Source organism: Gracilinanus agilis, chromosome 3 (assembly GCF_016433145.1).
Source record: "Gracilinanus agilis isolate LMUSP501 chromosome 3, AgileGrace, whole genome shotgun sequence".
Taxonomy (NCBI): Eukaryota; Metazoa; Chordata; class Mammalia; order Didelphimorphia; family Didelphidae; genus Gracilinanus; species Gracilinanus agilis.
Genome location: NC_058132.1, coordinates 123,770,059 through 123,784,428, shown reverse-complemented (window position 1 = coordinate 123,784,428; position 14,370 = coordinate 123,770,059). Strand labels below are relative to the sequence as shown.

General features: G+C 39.1%; 1 protein-coding gene across 1 annotated transcript in view; it reads left to right on the top strand.

The window, feature by feature from the left end:
• Positions 1–14,370, top strand: part of NEK5 (NIMA related kinase 5) — a 96,196-nt gene that overhangs the window by 29,314 nt on the left and 52,512 nt on the right. Inside the window, exons 7-10 of the mRNA XM_044668949.1 lie at positions 6,060–6,114; positions 10,993–11,193; positions 11,282–11,363; positions 13,564–13,694. Coding sequence (XP_044524884.1) covers positions 6,060–6,114; positions 10,993–11,193; positions 11,282–11,363; positions 13,564–13,694 — 469 coding nt within the window. The remainder of the gene's footprint in view (positions 1–6,059; positions 6,115–10,992; positions 11,194–11,281; positions 11,364–13,563; positions 13,695–14,370) is intronic.

Here is a 14,370-nt window from a genome sequence, read left to right as displayed (position 1 = left end):
TTCCTTAATTCCAAATGAAAGACTCAAGTCAGAATGACTTTTATGTTAGTTTATTTACAATAGGAAGAGTGAAAGTAGGGGAAATGAGAGGGAGAAAGAGAGAGAGATAATTACTCCAGTCTGATCTGAAGGTCCAAACCAGGCAGGGCTTCAGAGGCCCCAGCAAAAGGGGGCACAGAGGTTAATTAAACAAGGCTTCTAGCCACGAGGCCTCCTCCAAGAAGAGAAAAAAGGAAGCAGTCTAAGGTCTTAAACCCAAGTTCCGCTAAGGCCAAGTTCAAAGGCTCAAAATTTCCAATAGCACATTCCCCCCTAAAATCTGAGGAAGACTGGTCTCTCCGATGGATCTTATAAACATAACCAACTTTTAAATTTAAGTAATTTGGGAATAAAAAGAAAAGAGGACAAAATCAATGATCCAATGATTGCTAGGCACACTGGCAAAAAGCCAATTAGGGGGCAGTCCCCTTCAGCATAAGAGTGTACATTCAAAACAAATGCATTCAATCCCCACAGTTCAATTCACTGTACTCCAAAGTTCATTCTGGATCTTCTTGATGCAGTATCTCTGCAAGGGTCTCTGCAAGCATCTTAATGGTGCCTTCTCCAAACAGTTCACTTTCTGGATTTGGGGAGGTAGCAAGTTTCTTATCCTAAAATTACTCTCAAAAGAATTTAAACTTTGCATTATAGGATAATAATACATTCCCCCCTAAGGAGAATAATAACACATTCCCCCTTAAGAAGGATAGTGACAAACACTCAGATCAGCTAAGGATACATGATTGAGTTATGTGGGTGTATGAATCAATTGACAAGAAATCTAAAAACATAAAAAAATCCAAATAAAAGAGAAAAAAGATAAATTGTGGATGAAACATAAAATATCAAAGTCTTATGACTAAAAAAATCTAAGTAAAGGAAAAATAAACTAATAATAAGTCCTTGAATCAGGGCCCAATTAAAGTGATTTATGTAACTACACAATTACCCATTGATAGCCGAGACTACAGGAAGTTACCATATTATACGAGAGAGGAAAGGACTAGATTTTTGTGTGAAAGAGAAGTGTCATTCCCTGGTCTGATTTTTACCTTTACTCTCAGGAATGGGGGAGCCAGGATGATAGCCAAACTTTGGTATTTGATTAGGATGTGGCTCAGGGAAGACCAAGCAGATGGACTTGAGAAGAAGCTTATCCCTTCTCTGCCAAGAGCCCCTGCTAAGTCACTCAAACTAAAGCAGCTGGACAGGCAGGGCAGCTGGGCAAAAATGGGAAAGAAAAAAACTGGCAGGAGCAGGATAGCAGCTCCAAAGAGAATTCAGAGTTCTCTCGAAGTTCTTGAGGTGGGGGGAGGGTGAAAATCCATAGCAGGAGAAACATGGCTTTGCAAAATTTATCTTAAAAAATTGAGAATTCTTTCTATCCCTTCATGATTGCCATCATTGTAAAAATTAAAATGAACATAAAATAATAACTTTAAAAATATTGTGTTTTTATAAGATTGATTAGTAATCACTAGAAGTAAAGGAATAAATAAGTAACAAAATAAACCCACGTGCCATGGCTAATCTACCTTTTAAAACAGCCCACTCCACCAAGCTGCCATAGGAAGGAAAGAGAGCTAGTCACACTAGACTCCTCAATTTTATCCACGTGTAATGATAGGAAGCCAGTGGGCTCTTGGGAAATGTAGTTCAAAGGCCCAAATTTCCAATAACACACAACAAGATTGTAAGGAAAAATAACTTTGAAAGTTAAAAGAATCTCAAAAAGATTAAAAACAAAAACAAAAAGAAAAGGGCCTATATGCATAATAATATTTATAGCAACTCTTTGTGTGACAAAGAATTTTGGAAAGTGAGGGGGGGGATGTCCATTAGTTGGGGAATGGCTGAATAAGTTGTGGCATACAATTGTAATGGAATACCATTGTGCTGTAAGAAATTATGAACAGGATGATTTCAGAAAAACCTGAAAAGACTTACGTGATATGTGAACTGATGTAGAATGAAATGAGCAGCACCAGAACACTGTGTACAGTAAGAGCAGTATTATATGTGAAGAACTGTGTTGCTGAGGTGAGAGAAGTTATTCACAATGTTCTTTGCATATAGAAGTACTCACTTTTTTTGTTGTCAAAATGTTAATTTCAGAAGAAAGGCATTTCTAAAAGAAAAAGAAATAGATATGTTTTCTGTCACTGCATAAAGCCTTCTCAATAAGATTAGGAGTGAAGCATGGATGCCCATTATTACCACTGTTATTTAATTTTGTACTAAAATTTTAGCTTTAGCAGTAAGAGAAGAAAAAGAAATTGAAGGCATTAAAACAGGTGATAAGGAAACTAAACTATCACTTTTTATAGATGATATGATGGTATTCTTAGAGAATTAACTAAAAAACTAGTGAAAATAAAAACTTCAGCAAAGCTGCAGGATGCAAAATAAATCCATATAAATCATCAGCATTTCTATTTATTTCCAATAAAGCCAGCAGCAACAGATAGAAAGAATAGACTAGGGGTAAATGACCTCAGCAACCTAGTGTTCGATAAACCCATAGATTCCACTTTTTTGGATAAGAACTCACTATTTTACAAAAATTGCTGGGCAAATTGGAAAACGTATGGCAGAAATTAGGTTTAGATCAATATCTCACACCCTATACCAATATATGGTCAAAATAGGCATATGATTTAGACATAAAGAGTGATATTATAAGTAAATTAGGGGAACATAGAAGAGTTTACCTGTCAGATCTATGGAGGAGGGAAGAATTTATGACCAAACAAGAGATAGAGAGCATTACAATATCTAAAATGAATAATTTTGGTTATGTTAAATTAAAAAGTTTTTATACAAACAAAAATAATGCAACCAAGATTAGAAGGGAAATAAGAAACTGAGAAAAAATATAACAAACTTCTCTGCTAAAGGTCTCAATTCTCAGATATATAAGGAACTAAATCAAATTTATAAGAATACAAGTCATTACCCTAATGACAAGTCGTCAAAGGATATGAATAAGCAGTTTTCAGATGAAGAAATCAGAGCTATCAATAGTCATATGAAAAAAATGTTTTAAATCCCTCTTGATTAAAGAAATGCAAATTAAAATAACTCTGAGGTGCCACCTCGCATGTATCAGATTGGCCACTCTGACAGTAAAGGAAAATTATAAATTTGGAGATGTGGCAAAATCAGGATACTAATGAATTGCTGGTGGAATTCTGAACTGATCCAACCATTCTAGAAGACAATTTGGAATTATGCCACAAAGACTATAAAACAATAATTCAATAATCCAATAATTGGATCCCTTTGATCTAATAATACCACTATTAAGTCTGTATCCCAAAGAGATTAAAAAAAAAAAAAAGAGGAAAGGACCTACTTGTACAAAAATATAACAGTTCTTTTTGTGGTGTCAAAGAATGGGAAAATAGGTGTCCATTAATTGGGGAATGACTGAACAAATTGTGGCATATATGATGGTGATGGAATACGATTGTGCTGAAAGGAATGATGAACCGGATGCTTTCAGAAAGAGCTGGAAAGACCTACATGAACTGATACAGAGTGAAATGAGTAGAACCAGGAAACACTGCACACAGTTGCAACAATATGGTAGAACAATCAAATGTGACAGACTTTGCTCCTCTCCACAACACAATTATCCAGGACAATTCTGAGGGACTTATGAAAAAGAATGCTGCTTTCCGCCTCCAGAGAAAGAACAGTTACAGTAGGAAAGCAGATGAAAGCATATGAGTTTTCACTTGTTTATTTGGGCTTATATTTTGGGGTTTTGGTTTTATAAAATTATTCACAAAAATGAACAATATGAAAATATGTTTTCTATGATAACACATATATAACCCAGATTGAATCACCTGCCAGCACTGGGAAGGGAAAGGGAAGGTAGATGGGATATAAGTTTGATCATATAACTTGGGAAAACTTATGTGGAAATTTGTTATTACATGTTTGGTAAAAAACGAATAAACTGAAATTTGGAAGGCTAGCTCTATAGAGACCTCAGAGATTTTTTTCAGTAATTTACCTGCAATTAGGATACATTGTCACTAAATGGATAGTGGAAATTTGTTTATGGACTCGTGATCTAGACCAGTGATGGGGAACCTTTAAGAGATGGAGTGCCAGGCCTCCCCCAGAGTACCCCCCCAGACCAAGTGTCATGTGCCCTTCCTCCCCCTCCCCCCACCCTGAGTACTTGACATGCCCTGCTCCCCACCCTTACTCCACTCAGGGGAGGGAGGAAACACTACCATTGAACTGCTGGGCGGGGGGGGGGGGGGGGGGCGCAGGTGATGTAGTCAGGCTTGAGGAGAGGGAGAATCAAACCTTGAAAAAAAAAAAGCAAAAAAGCCCAACTTATAGAAAACTCTTATTTATAGGAAAATATAACCCTCAGGTTAAATGACATCACCCTGACACATTTGCCCCATCATGTTCCAGCCTTCCTGAAGCAGGTATCCTCCAAATTAACCTTTTTAGCAGATGGTCAAGTGTTGAAGTCAGGTTTTAATCTGGATGGATGGAGGACTGATTGATAGCCACTATTGTGTTTTCCAGAGCTTCTAGCCCTGTTTTCCCTCAGGCTGGCACCCCTTTGAATGCAAATTGAACAAGCTAATAAGAAGTGAGGGGAAGAAGAATGCAAATTAAGCCCAAATTTGCTTGTGAAAGAAATTGGGGAAGGGAGCTGTAGAACAGGGAAGAGACTATTCCTCCAGCCTCAGGTTCATAAAACTTATTCCTAAATCACCAGACTACAGTTTTGAACATTTTTAAAGTACAAACTCAAAAGACACATCCCCAAATCCCCAGAATACTTTGTATAGTAAAGACACTGGTTGCTTCTGATAGTAAAGTTGTTTCTGTCTCACTCAGGCCAGGTAATGAAGAGGCCTTTGTATTCTGAATGGGGTGGGACAGTCTTGTCCTGCAGGGATGCTGTCTGAAGAGACCAGCTTACTACCTCCTCCTGGGGAGAGGGCCAGGGGAGCAGCCCAGCTGAGCCTCCCTCTGGCTTTCTAGTGAGGAACTCTGGGGAACTCTGTGCTGCAGGGACGGTTGCAATGGGTCCTCAGGGCACTGGGTCCTCTTAGCGTGTGCCCACAGAGAGGTTGCTGTGTGCTATCCCCAGCACATGAGTCATAGGTTCATCATCATGGGTCTAAACCAAAGGTTGGCAACCTTTTTGGCTGTGAGAGCCATGAACGCCTGCAGAAGGAGGAGGATGGAGGCAGAAGGTGCTGGAATATGGGGTGGGGGCTGAAGGGCCCCCTGGGGCACATCCTGGGGTTCTGCCCAGACTGGCCAGTCAGGAGTGGAGCCAGATATGGCTCCAGAGCCATAGTTGCTGACCCCTAGTCTAAGCAGTTTGGCTTCCTTCCCAATGCTAGTGAAATGAATTAAAGAGTAATAGCCCATTTTTCTATTTGCCTTTTTTTTCTCTTCATAAAAATAAATTCATCTATGAGCAAGGCATAAATATTCATTTGATCAGTAATTATTCTATGAAAATTATTATACAATTAAAGCAAGATTTAGAGAAACATAACCACATAATCAGGTAACTTTCCTAGTAATCTTTTATCTTCTAAAATCCTGCTTAATTTAATGCAGATATTCTTTAGACTTGATTAGAACAAATCTATTTAATTCAAGCAAATATAAAATTTCAAATGAAAATTAAAGCCTCAAGTTGCTTCAAAACCCTTCTAGTTCTAGATGTACAGAACCATCAAATTGGTAGCAAATTTTACATACTTTTCCAATGCTAACATTCCAGCAAACTAATAGAAGAAATTCTATTTTACGATCACTTACATCTCAGGGAATTTGCCTTGGTTTTTTTTAAAGCAAGAATATTTTTCATATACCTCTAATATATGTGAAAACACTTTGAAAAACTTTTAAAGGGCTTTGCAAAGGGAAGCCATTTACTTTTATTATTTCAATTCTTGAAACATTTTGGAAAAGATTAAATATATATTCTTGGTATTTAAATTTAATCTTATTTTTCACAGGGATATTTGGTCTCTTGGCTGTGTCTTATATGAGCTGTGCACTTTAAGGCATCCTGTAAGTATTAGATTAATCTTAAACTACTGAAGTAATAAAAATAATATTAACTGTGAAAAGGAAAGCATTGCAGTCTTTTTAACAAGAATAATAACTCACATTTATATAAGAAAGAAGGAAGGAAGGAAGAAAATAAACATATTCTAAGTGTTTATTATACCAGGCAGTGGGTTAAGAACTGGTGATACAAATAGAAAGAAGCTGTGGGGCATGATTTTGAAGTTCAGAAAGTCTCCTTAAATGGGCAAGAAGGCGAATGAAGGCAAACTAAAGTGGATCCTTCCACAAAATGGAAGCTTCTGGGGGCAGCTGGGTGGCACAGTGGTTTGAGAGTCAGGCCTAGTGACTGGGAGGTCCTGGGTTCAAATTTGGCCTCTGATACTTCCTAGCTGTGTGACCCTGAGCAAGTCACTTAACCCCCATTGCCTAGCCCTTATCTCTCTTCTATCTTGGAACCAATATGCAGTATTGATTCTAAGATGGAAGGTAAAGGGCTAAGAAAAATCATTAGCATAGCCCCTGTTGAGAGTTCGATGCCGCATGGCCATGACCACTTGAAATACGAGGATCCTGGAAAGGGTTGGAAGAAATCAAATTCAACAAACTTTAGTAAGTGACTACTGTGCAAAACTATGGAAGTGCAAAGAAGAAGCTGCAGCCCCGGCTGTCCTCGGGGAGCTTTGTTTCTGTTGTGGGGACACTGAGTTTGCACAGATCAGCCTCCTACGAGGTCCTCTGAGGCTTGGTGGAGAATCAGGAAAGGTTTCCCAGAGCTGAGAGATGAGCCGAGCCTTGAAGGAAAAGGATTTTGAGAGGTAGAAATGAGGATGAAGTTTTATTAGAGGCCCTCCTAGGAGGGTGACTTAGACAAAAGCACATAGGTCAGAATGTCAGATGTTGGCTAAAGTTTTCCTTTAACACAGTGCAAACATTTTAGTTAAATATTCATGGTCATTCAGAGGTCAATTTCTTATGAGTTTAGCGCAACCATTACAAAATCAATAGTCGAAATAACTACACACACACACTGCACACATCATGGGAATAATGAGTAATACAGAAAATCAGCCCTCTTAGCTGAAGGAAACATGAATTTGGAAGGAACTCTAGCCAACACCTGACATTCTGACCTCCACGCTTTTGTCCAAATCACCCTCCTGGACCTCTAATAAAACTTCATCCTCATTTCTACCTCTCAAACTCCTCTTTCTTCAAGGATGTAAGTATGATGTTGGGCAAGTCGGGGCCTCCTTTTTGTTCTGAGTTTTCTCATCAATAAAATGAAGTTGGACTAAAGGGCATCTAAGTTCCTCTCTTGCTTAAAAATCTATGATTTTCTGATGTTGGTGGTTTCCATGTAGAAATCTGCTCACTTACAGATGGACGTGCCATTTAGAAAACTGTGGCACTGACCTCAGTGTACTGAGCAACGCCATTTAGGAGTATTAATTCTGCTTTGAAGAAAACAGAACCAACAAACCCATTTTTAAATGGGAACTAGTTTGCCCTCAAACATCTCAGAAGTAGAACCTTACAGAGAACTTGTTCCTTATGATTTCACTCGCATTATAATCTCCCTCTATTAAAGCATGTTCATACTTCAACTGACTTTGGTTGCTTCTGAGACTCTGGACTCAGGCAAGGTCAATAGCAGCATCTAACTTCCAATGGATAATGTTTAATTTAACTTTATGAGGTAAAAAGCACATTATTTTTGTCTGCCCCATCTGAGATTGTTTGGTGGCACTGTGGAGAGTGGAAAGGATTCTGGATTTGGAATGCTAGCTCTGCCATTTGCGTTTATGGTAAAGCTTGTTGGCATTGAAAGGCATTTTTGCCTTCTTTCTCTTCAGCGATCATTACATGAGGCACTATTGGGTAGCTCCTTTTATTTATTCATTATTTATTTATTTTTAAAATTTAGAATATTTTTCCATGGTTCCATGATTCATGATTCCCTCCCCGCCCTCTTCCTCCCCACTCCCAGAGCTGACAATCAATTCCTCTGAGTTATACATGTATCATTGTATTGGGCAGCTTCTTTAACATATTTCTGGATCTGAACTCAGTTCTATTTTCTACAATGGCCAGTTGTGTGGAGATGGCAAATTGTTTAATTCCCCTAGACTTTAGCTTCTTCGTTTGTAAAACTGGGACATTAGATTTGATAGCCTCTAAATGTCCAAATCTATGACTAGGTCATCCATGCAACCACGCCTAATGTTAGTGGACATGATGAAGAGTTGATTTTATTGGAGTATAACCTCCTTTCCCTTTCCTCTTCCTTCAATTATTTTGAAACTTGATTCTGAGAAGAGGTCCATAGACTTCACCAGGCTGCCAAAGGGGACTGTGATAAACACACCAAAAGTTAAGAATTGCAGTCTAAGAAAATATTGTGGAGTGAGAGAAAATAGAAAGAGAATCTATATAATGTACAGTGGCATTATTTTTATTCCAAATATGAAAGGACTACAGTTAAAATTGACAGAACATTGGCATATGGCCTTTACCACAGCTTTAGCGGTAGAGATGTTTTTATATAGTTGATGATTCTTGATAACATATAGTCAAAAGATGCTTAATAAATGATTGGAGTTCAGCAGCAGTCTCTCTAACGGAAGCAAAAGAACTTCTATATCCTGATCCATTCAATACTCCAAGGACCTGCATCAGTGGTTTCATTGGTATGGGTACCCCTGAATGAAGATCCTAGTCTTTAGTAGAAAAGAACAATAATACATAAACATATGATAATATAAACATATTAACAATGCATAAAGATAATAGAAGCCTTCATTAATAAAATAGAAATATATAATAATACAATATGATAATAATGATGACATAGATAGCTAGTATTCAGATACTGATTTGGGTCTTCTGGGAGGACTAGTATGAGGGCTTATTGAAACCTTTTCAGGATCCTTGTTCACCTTTAATGTCAATCTTTCACCCAACTCTCTCTCACCTGTGGCTCCAAAAAGCTGTAGCAGACACAGCAGTAGACCCAGGTAAAACCGTCTCCTCAGGCGGCTAAACCAGGTTGAGGGCAACCTGCAGGTCTCAGATCTGTCAGTGAGTTAGGGGATGTCTGCCCCAAGCATGTGAAGACTTCCTCTGGTTGAATGGGCAGATGACCACTGGATTGACCAAGGAAGATGGCTGAAGCAGGTGCCATGGAACGTCTGGAACTTGATCAGCCATTGAAGATGTGAAAGCCATCTACTGCATCCCAGGACATCGCCACTCGTCTTGACTTTTGTCTCACCACCGGATTTGACGACTTGAAAAGAGAGAGTCTGATGACTTTGTGTAACTCTGCCTCACTTAAATCCATTTCATGGACAAGGCAAGACATCAGCCTTATGATGTCATTGGTCCTCTTCAAAAATGAAAAATGAAGAATGTAAATTGATTTGGAGTTTGTAAAGCATTTCATAAATATTCTCACCTTCAACAATAATCCTGGGAGGTTGGTACTATTATTATTTGCATTTTAGAGATGAGGAAACTGAGGCAAACAGAGCCTTGTTTTTGCTCTGGATCACACAGCTAATAAATGTCTGAGGCCAAATTTGAACTCAGATCCTCCTGATTCCATAATTAATCGTGGGAAGCAAAGTCTGGGCTCTGTTGATCCAGTATTCTATCCACTGCACCACCTCGCTCCTGACCTTCTTAAGCATTTTTGCCAAAAATATTGTAAAATCCATCGTTTGGTAACCAACTTGGGGAGGTGCCTTTGACTTTAGTTAGACCAGTTCCTAGATGTCAGACTTACAGAAAACCTGTCATAGCTTGTGCTCTGCTGGTTTAGTTTCAGAATCCCAGGATCACTGCCATGCTAAAAGAACAACACTAGGTGCTACCAGAAAATAGTATTTTATCCCTGATATCAATAATAAAAAATGGTCATCTTGGCTTGTTTTATAGTTTTCTATGGTCAAAAAATTTTTTGTCTAGTGACTAAACTTTCCAATGATACACTTTCTTCATAATTAGCTAAGTTGGTCCTAAGCAAATAATAATTATTACAAACATTTATATGGTGATTTAAGGTTTGCAGAGTACTTTATGTGTATCATATTCTTTGATCTTCACAACAATCCTGTGAGGTAGGGACTATTTTACCCTTCTTTTACAGAGGAAGAAACCGAGACAAATAGAGATTAAGTGATTTACTCAGGGTCACATAGTGGGTAAGTGTCTGAGGTCAGATTTGAACTCAGACCTTCCTGATACTATCGTGCCAATTAGCTGGCTCAGATTATCAGTCACTGTCACTAGGATAATCCTTGTAAGCCTTTCCAGCTCGAGAAAACCTTCATGGCTTGTACTCTCCTGGCATGACCTTTGAAGACCTAGAGCTCCCTCTGCACCAATTGGTACTGGTAGAGGAAACATCTTCATTGTTGACATCACAACTCCACTGAAGTATTAAAGTCCTACAGAGATAATAATTGAATAATAAATAATTTTATATATCCAGGTATATCTAAAGATAAATAGATAGTCATTCCATGAGGCAGCTAGATGGCTCAATGAGTGAAGAACTGGGCTTGGAGTCAGGAGTTCAAATTGGCCTTAGACACCTACTAGCTACGTGACCCTGGGCAAGTCACTTAACCTCTGTTTGCCTTTATCCACTAAAGAAAGAAATGGCAAAGCACTCCAGTTCCTTTGCTAGACAGTATCGTTATGCCAAGACCTTTGGGGTCACGAAGAGTCTGTCCCAACTGAATAACCAAACATCGACAGTAATGGCATATAGCTATATAATAATATTGTAATTAATAATATAGTTATATCTATATTTATATAACTATGGAAAATACACTTTTCTTACCCAGTGTTGTTTGTCCTCTGACCTTTTAGTTTGAAGGGGCCAGCCTACACCAGCTGGTGCTCAAGATTTGCCGAGCACGCTTTGACCCCATCTCTCCAAGGTTTTCTTCTGACCTACAGACTCTAATAACTCAGCTTTTTAAAATATCTCCTCGAGATCGGCCATCAGTTAATTCCATCTTGAAAAAGCCTTTCCTGGAGAAGCTCATTGCCAAATATTTGGCTCCTGCGGTGAGTTTCTTGGCCAGACTCCTTGGGCTTTGACCAATGCTTTGATAAACTATCTGAGACAATCACACGTTACGGGTTTTATTTTTAGGTAATGCAAGAAGAATTCAGCCACACAATAATGCATAGAAAGAGACCACCAGCTGCACAACCTTTCACTAATCAGGTCCAAGGTAAGAGTTTTTTAGTCACAATTATCAAAAAGTATTTATTAAGGGTTTTCTGTCGGTGATACTTTGCTAATTGGTACATAATGAGTTCCCATTCTTGTGGGAGCTTAATGAAACAACTCACATTAATATACCACTTTGACCTTAAACACTCTGACACTTCAGGGACACATCACAGCCCTGGCTTCTTCCTACCTTTCCGGTCTTACACCTTACTCCGGGCAGCATACGCTGCTAGTCCGTGACTCCTTGCAGTTACTTACACAACACACTCCATCTCCTGGCTCCGTGTTCTCACTCCCTCTTCAGCTCCACCTCTCATCTTTTCTGGCTTCCTTCAAGTCTCCACTAAAATCCTATAGTTTGCCAGAGGCCTCTTCTGGCCCTTTTTAATCATAGCACCTTCTCTTGAAGACTACCTCTCCATACTGTGCTCTTTAGGCTCCTGGGGTCTCAAGTCTAGCTGTTCTCAGGGTCAAGCCTCTTGGTGGTCCCAGTCAGCTGCCAAGAACCCAGAAATTGCCCCTCACTTGCTCCTCTGCCTGAGGCTCCTTTATGAGTCTCAGCACATTGCTTCCACTGTCTGTTACCCCTCAGCTCTAGGTCTATGCCCTAGGTCTGCTCTTAAGGTCCGCACTCAAGGTCCATGCTCAAAGTCCACGTTCTTTAGCCTCTTGGAGAATTAAGTCTTGCTGCTCTCAGGAGCAGGCCCTGGTGATCCCAGTTAGTTGCCAAGAACTTAGTGAATGCCCCACACTTGCTCTAACTCTTGTGCGCTGGCTCTGGCACCATAGGTGAGGTGGGAGAGGGTTGATCAGCATGCATTTTAGTGGGAGATATTTTACTCCTTTATAGCGTGGAAATGCCCAGATCTCACATACCTTCAATGCTGCGCCCTTTTGTGGGGTCCTTTCGTTCACCTGGATTTGGTTTTTGTGTCCTTTTGAGGTATCATGTATGGGTCGGTTAGGATAGTTAAGCACCCTGCTTCTACTCTGCAGCCATCTTAACCCAGAAGCTCCCCTAGAGAAAAGTTTCAAAAAGAGAATGCTCAACATTGCCAAAAATTGTAGAGAAGTCAAGAAAGATGAAGACTGAGAAAAGGATGTTAGATGTGACAATTCAAGAGATCACTGGTTACTTTGGAGAGATCAGTTTTAGTTGAATAATTTGATCAGAAGTCAGAGTGTTTATAGGCATTATAAATAGAGAGTGCAAAGAGAGGAAATGGAGGCACTTATTGTAGATGGTCTTCTCAAGGAGTTTAGTCACAAGAGGCAGGAAAGATGTCAGACAGTAATTAGTGGGGATGGATGGATCAAAAGAATTTTTGAAAAAAAAATTCATTTTTTGAGACCTGGGGAGACACAGGCACATTTATAGGCAGTAGGGAAGCAATTGGTAGAAAGGGAAAGACTGAAAATAAGTGCAAGGGTGAAGATTATAGATGGGGCAATAAGCTAGAGGAGATGGAATGAAATAAAATTACTTGTGCAGGTGAAGGGGTTGGCCTTGACAAGGAGAAAGGCAATACTTGTATGTGTCCAACTCTCTTAGTACTCCCATGTCTCAAGATCCTGCAAATTAACAAATACCTGTAAAAGCCTAATACAAAACAGTAGCTACTAGAAAATCTGAAATAGATGTTGACACTCACTTCCAGTTTCTACTTTTCTGTGCTGCTGATTATGTTCCATGTCTTGCCTCAAAATTATTTCATTCATTAATACTTTATTTGTGAGGAAAGATTTCCTTAAAAGAATTTAAAGGATTGGCTTAAAAGAATTTGCATTTTCAAAGAGAGCTAGGATTTCAGGTCAGCTGCTGTACTTACTGGCTCACTGAAGGATTTTATAATACATTTTCTCTGGAATCAACCTGAGAAGTAGACCTTCAAAAGGAAATGCCAAGGACAGTCACGTCTTCAACCTTTTCAAGTTCCAGTCCTTACTCCCTAGACTTTCTCTACCATGATCCCCCATAGGTCTTTAGCTTCTTTTTTAAAGGCTTTCTTTCCCCAATAGAATGTAAGCTTCTTGAGGGGCTGTCTTTCTCTTTGTACTTGTAGCACAGTACTTGAATAAATTTGCTATGCTATGGAATGCAAGTTATAATTACTCTATAGCAAAATATAAAATGAAGAGTATAAGAATATGCAGCCTAATTGCCTCTTTTTCTTTCTTTAAAAAATTCCTCCAAATAGGTCCAATAATGCAGAAAAAGAGATTCCAGGGAAATCATCCACCAAAATCTAAGATCCTGATGCCTTCTAAGAGACAGAAATTGTTACCTAGAAAACAGTGGATACCTCCTAGCACTCAGAAGCCAGTACTGGTGAGTTTTAAGTTTCCCCACTGTCTTTATCCTAAGGTATTTTCTTTTGTTTTCAATCAATCTACAAACCTTTATTAAATACTCACTATAGGCCAGGTACCATGTTAGGCAATGGTGATACAAAGGCAACAAAGCTTGCCTCTAAGGAGTTTACATTCCATTGGGAAAGATACACACACACACAGATATACATACAACTACATATATACACATATATGTATATATATACATATGTGTATAGATTTATACATACACATATAAGCACACACACACATATATATATATATAGCTATACACATGCAAATATATTATATATGTATACACACTAGTACTCCCTTATTTCTGACTTCTTTCAGTTAGCTTCAACCAATCTCAAATTCCAGGGGAAGAAGAGAGGCAGGAAGGGGGCTGCCCCTTGATGAGGGAGGGGACTGGCATATGGTCAATGGCACATGGAAGCCTGGACCAGACACTGGTATTGAGTACAGGTAGAAGACAGACACAATAGGTCTGCCTCCAGGTGGGCCGAGTTGGGCAAAGGCTTCTTCTCACTGTGCCAGAGGTCTACCTTCCTTCCGCCAGGGTCTCTTCAGGTCAGTTCTGCTTTCATTTGGAGAGTTTTTTTCTTTTCTTTCCTTTCCTTTCCTTTCCTTTCCTTTCCTTTCCTTTCCTTTCC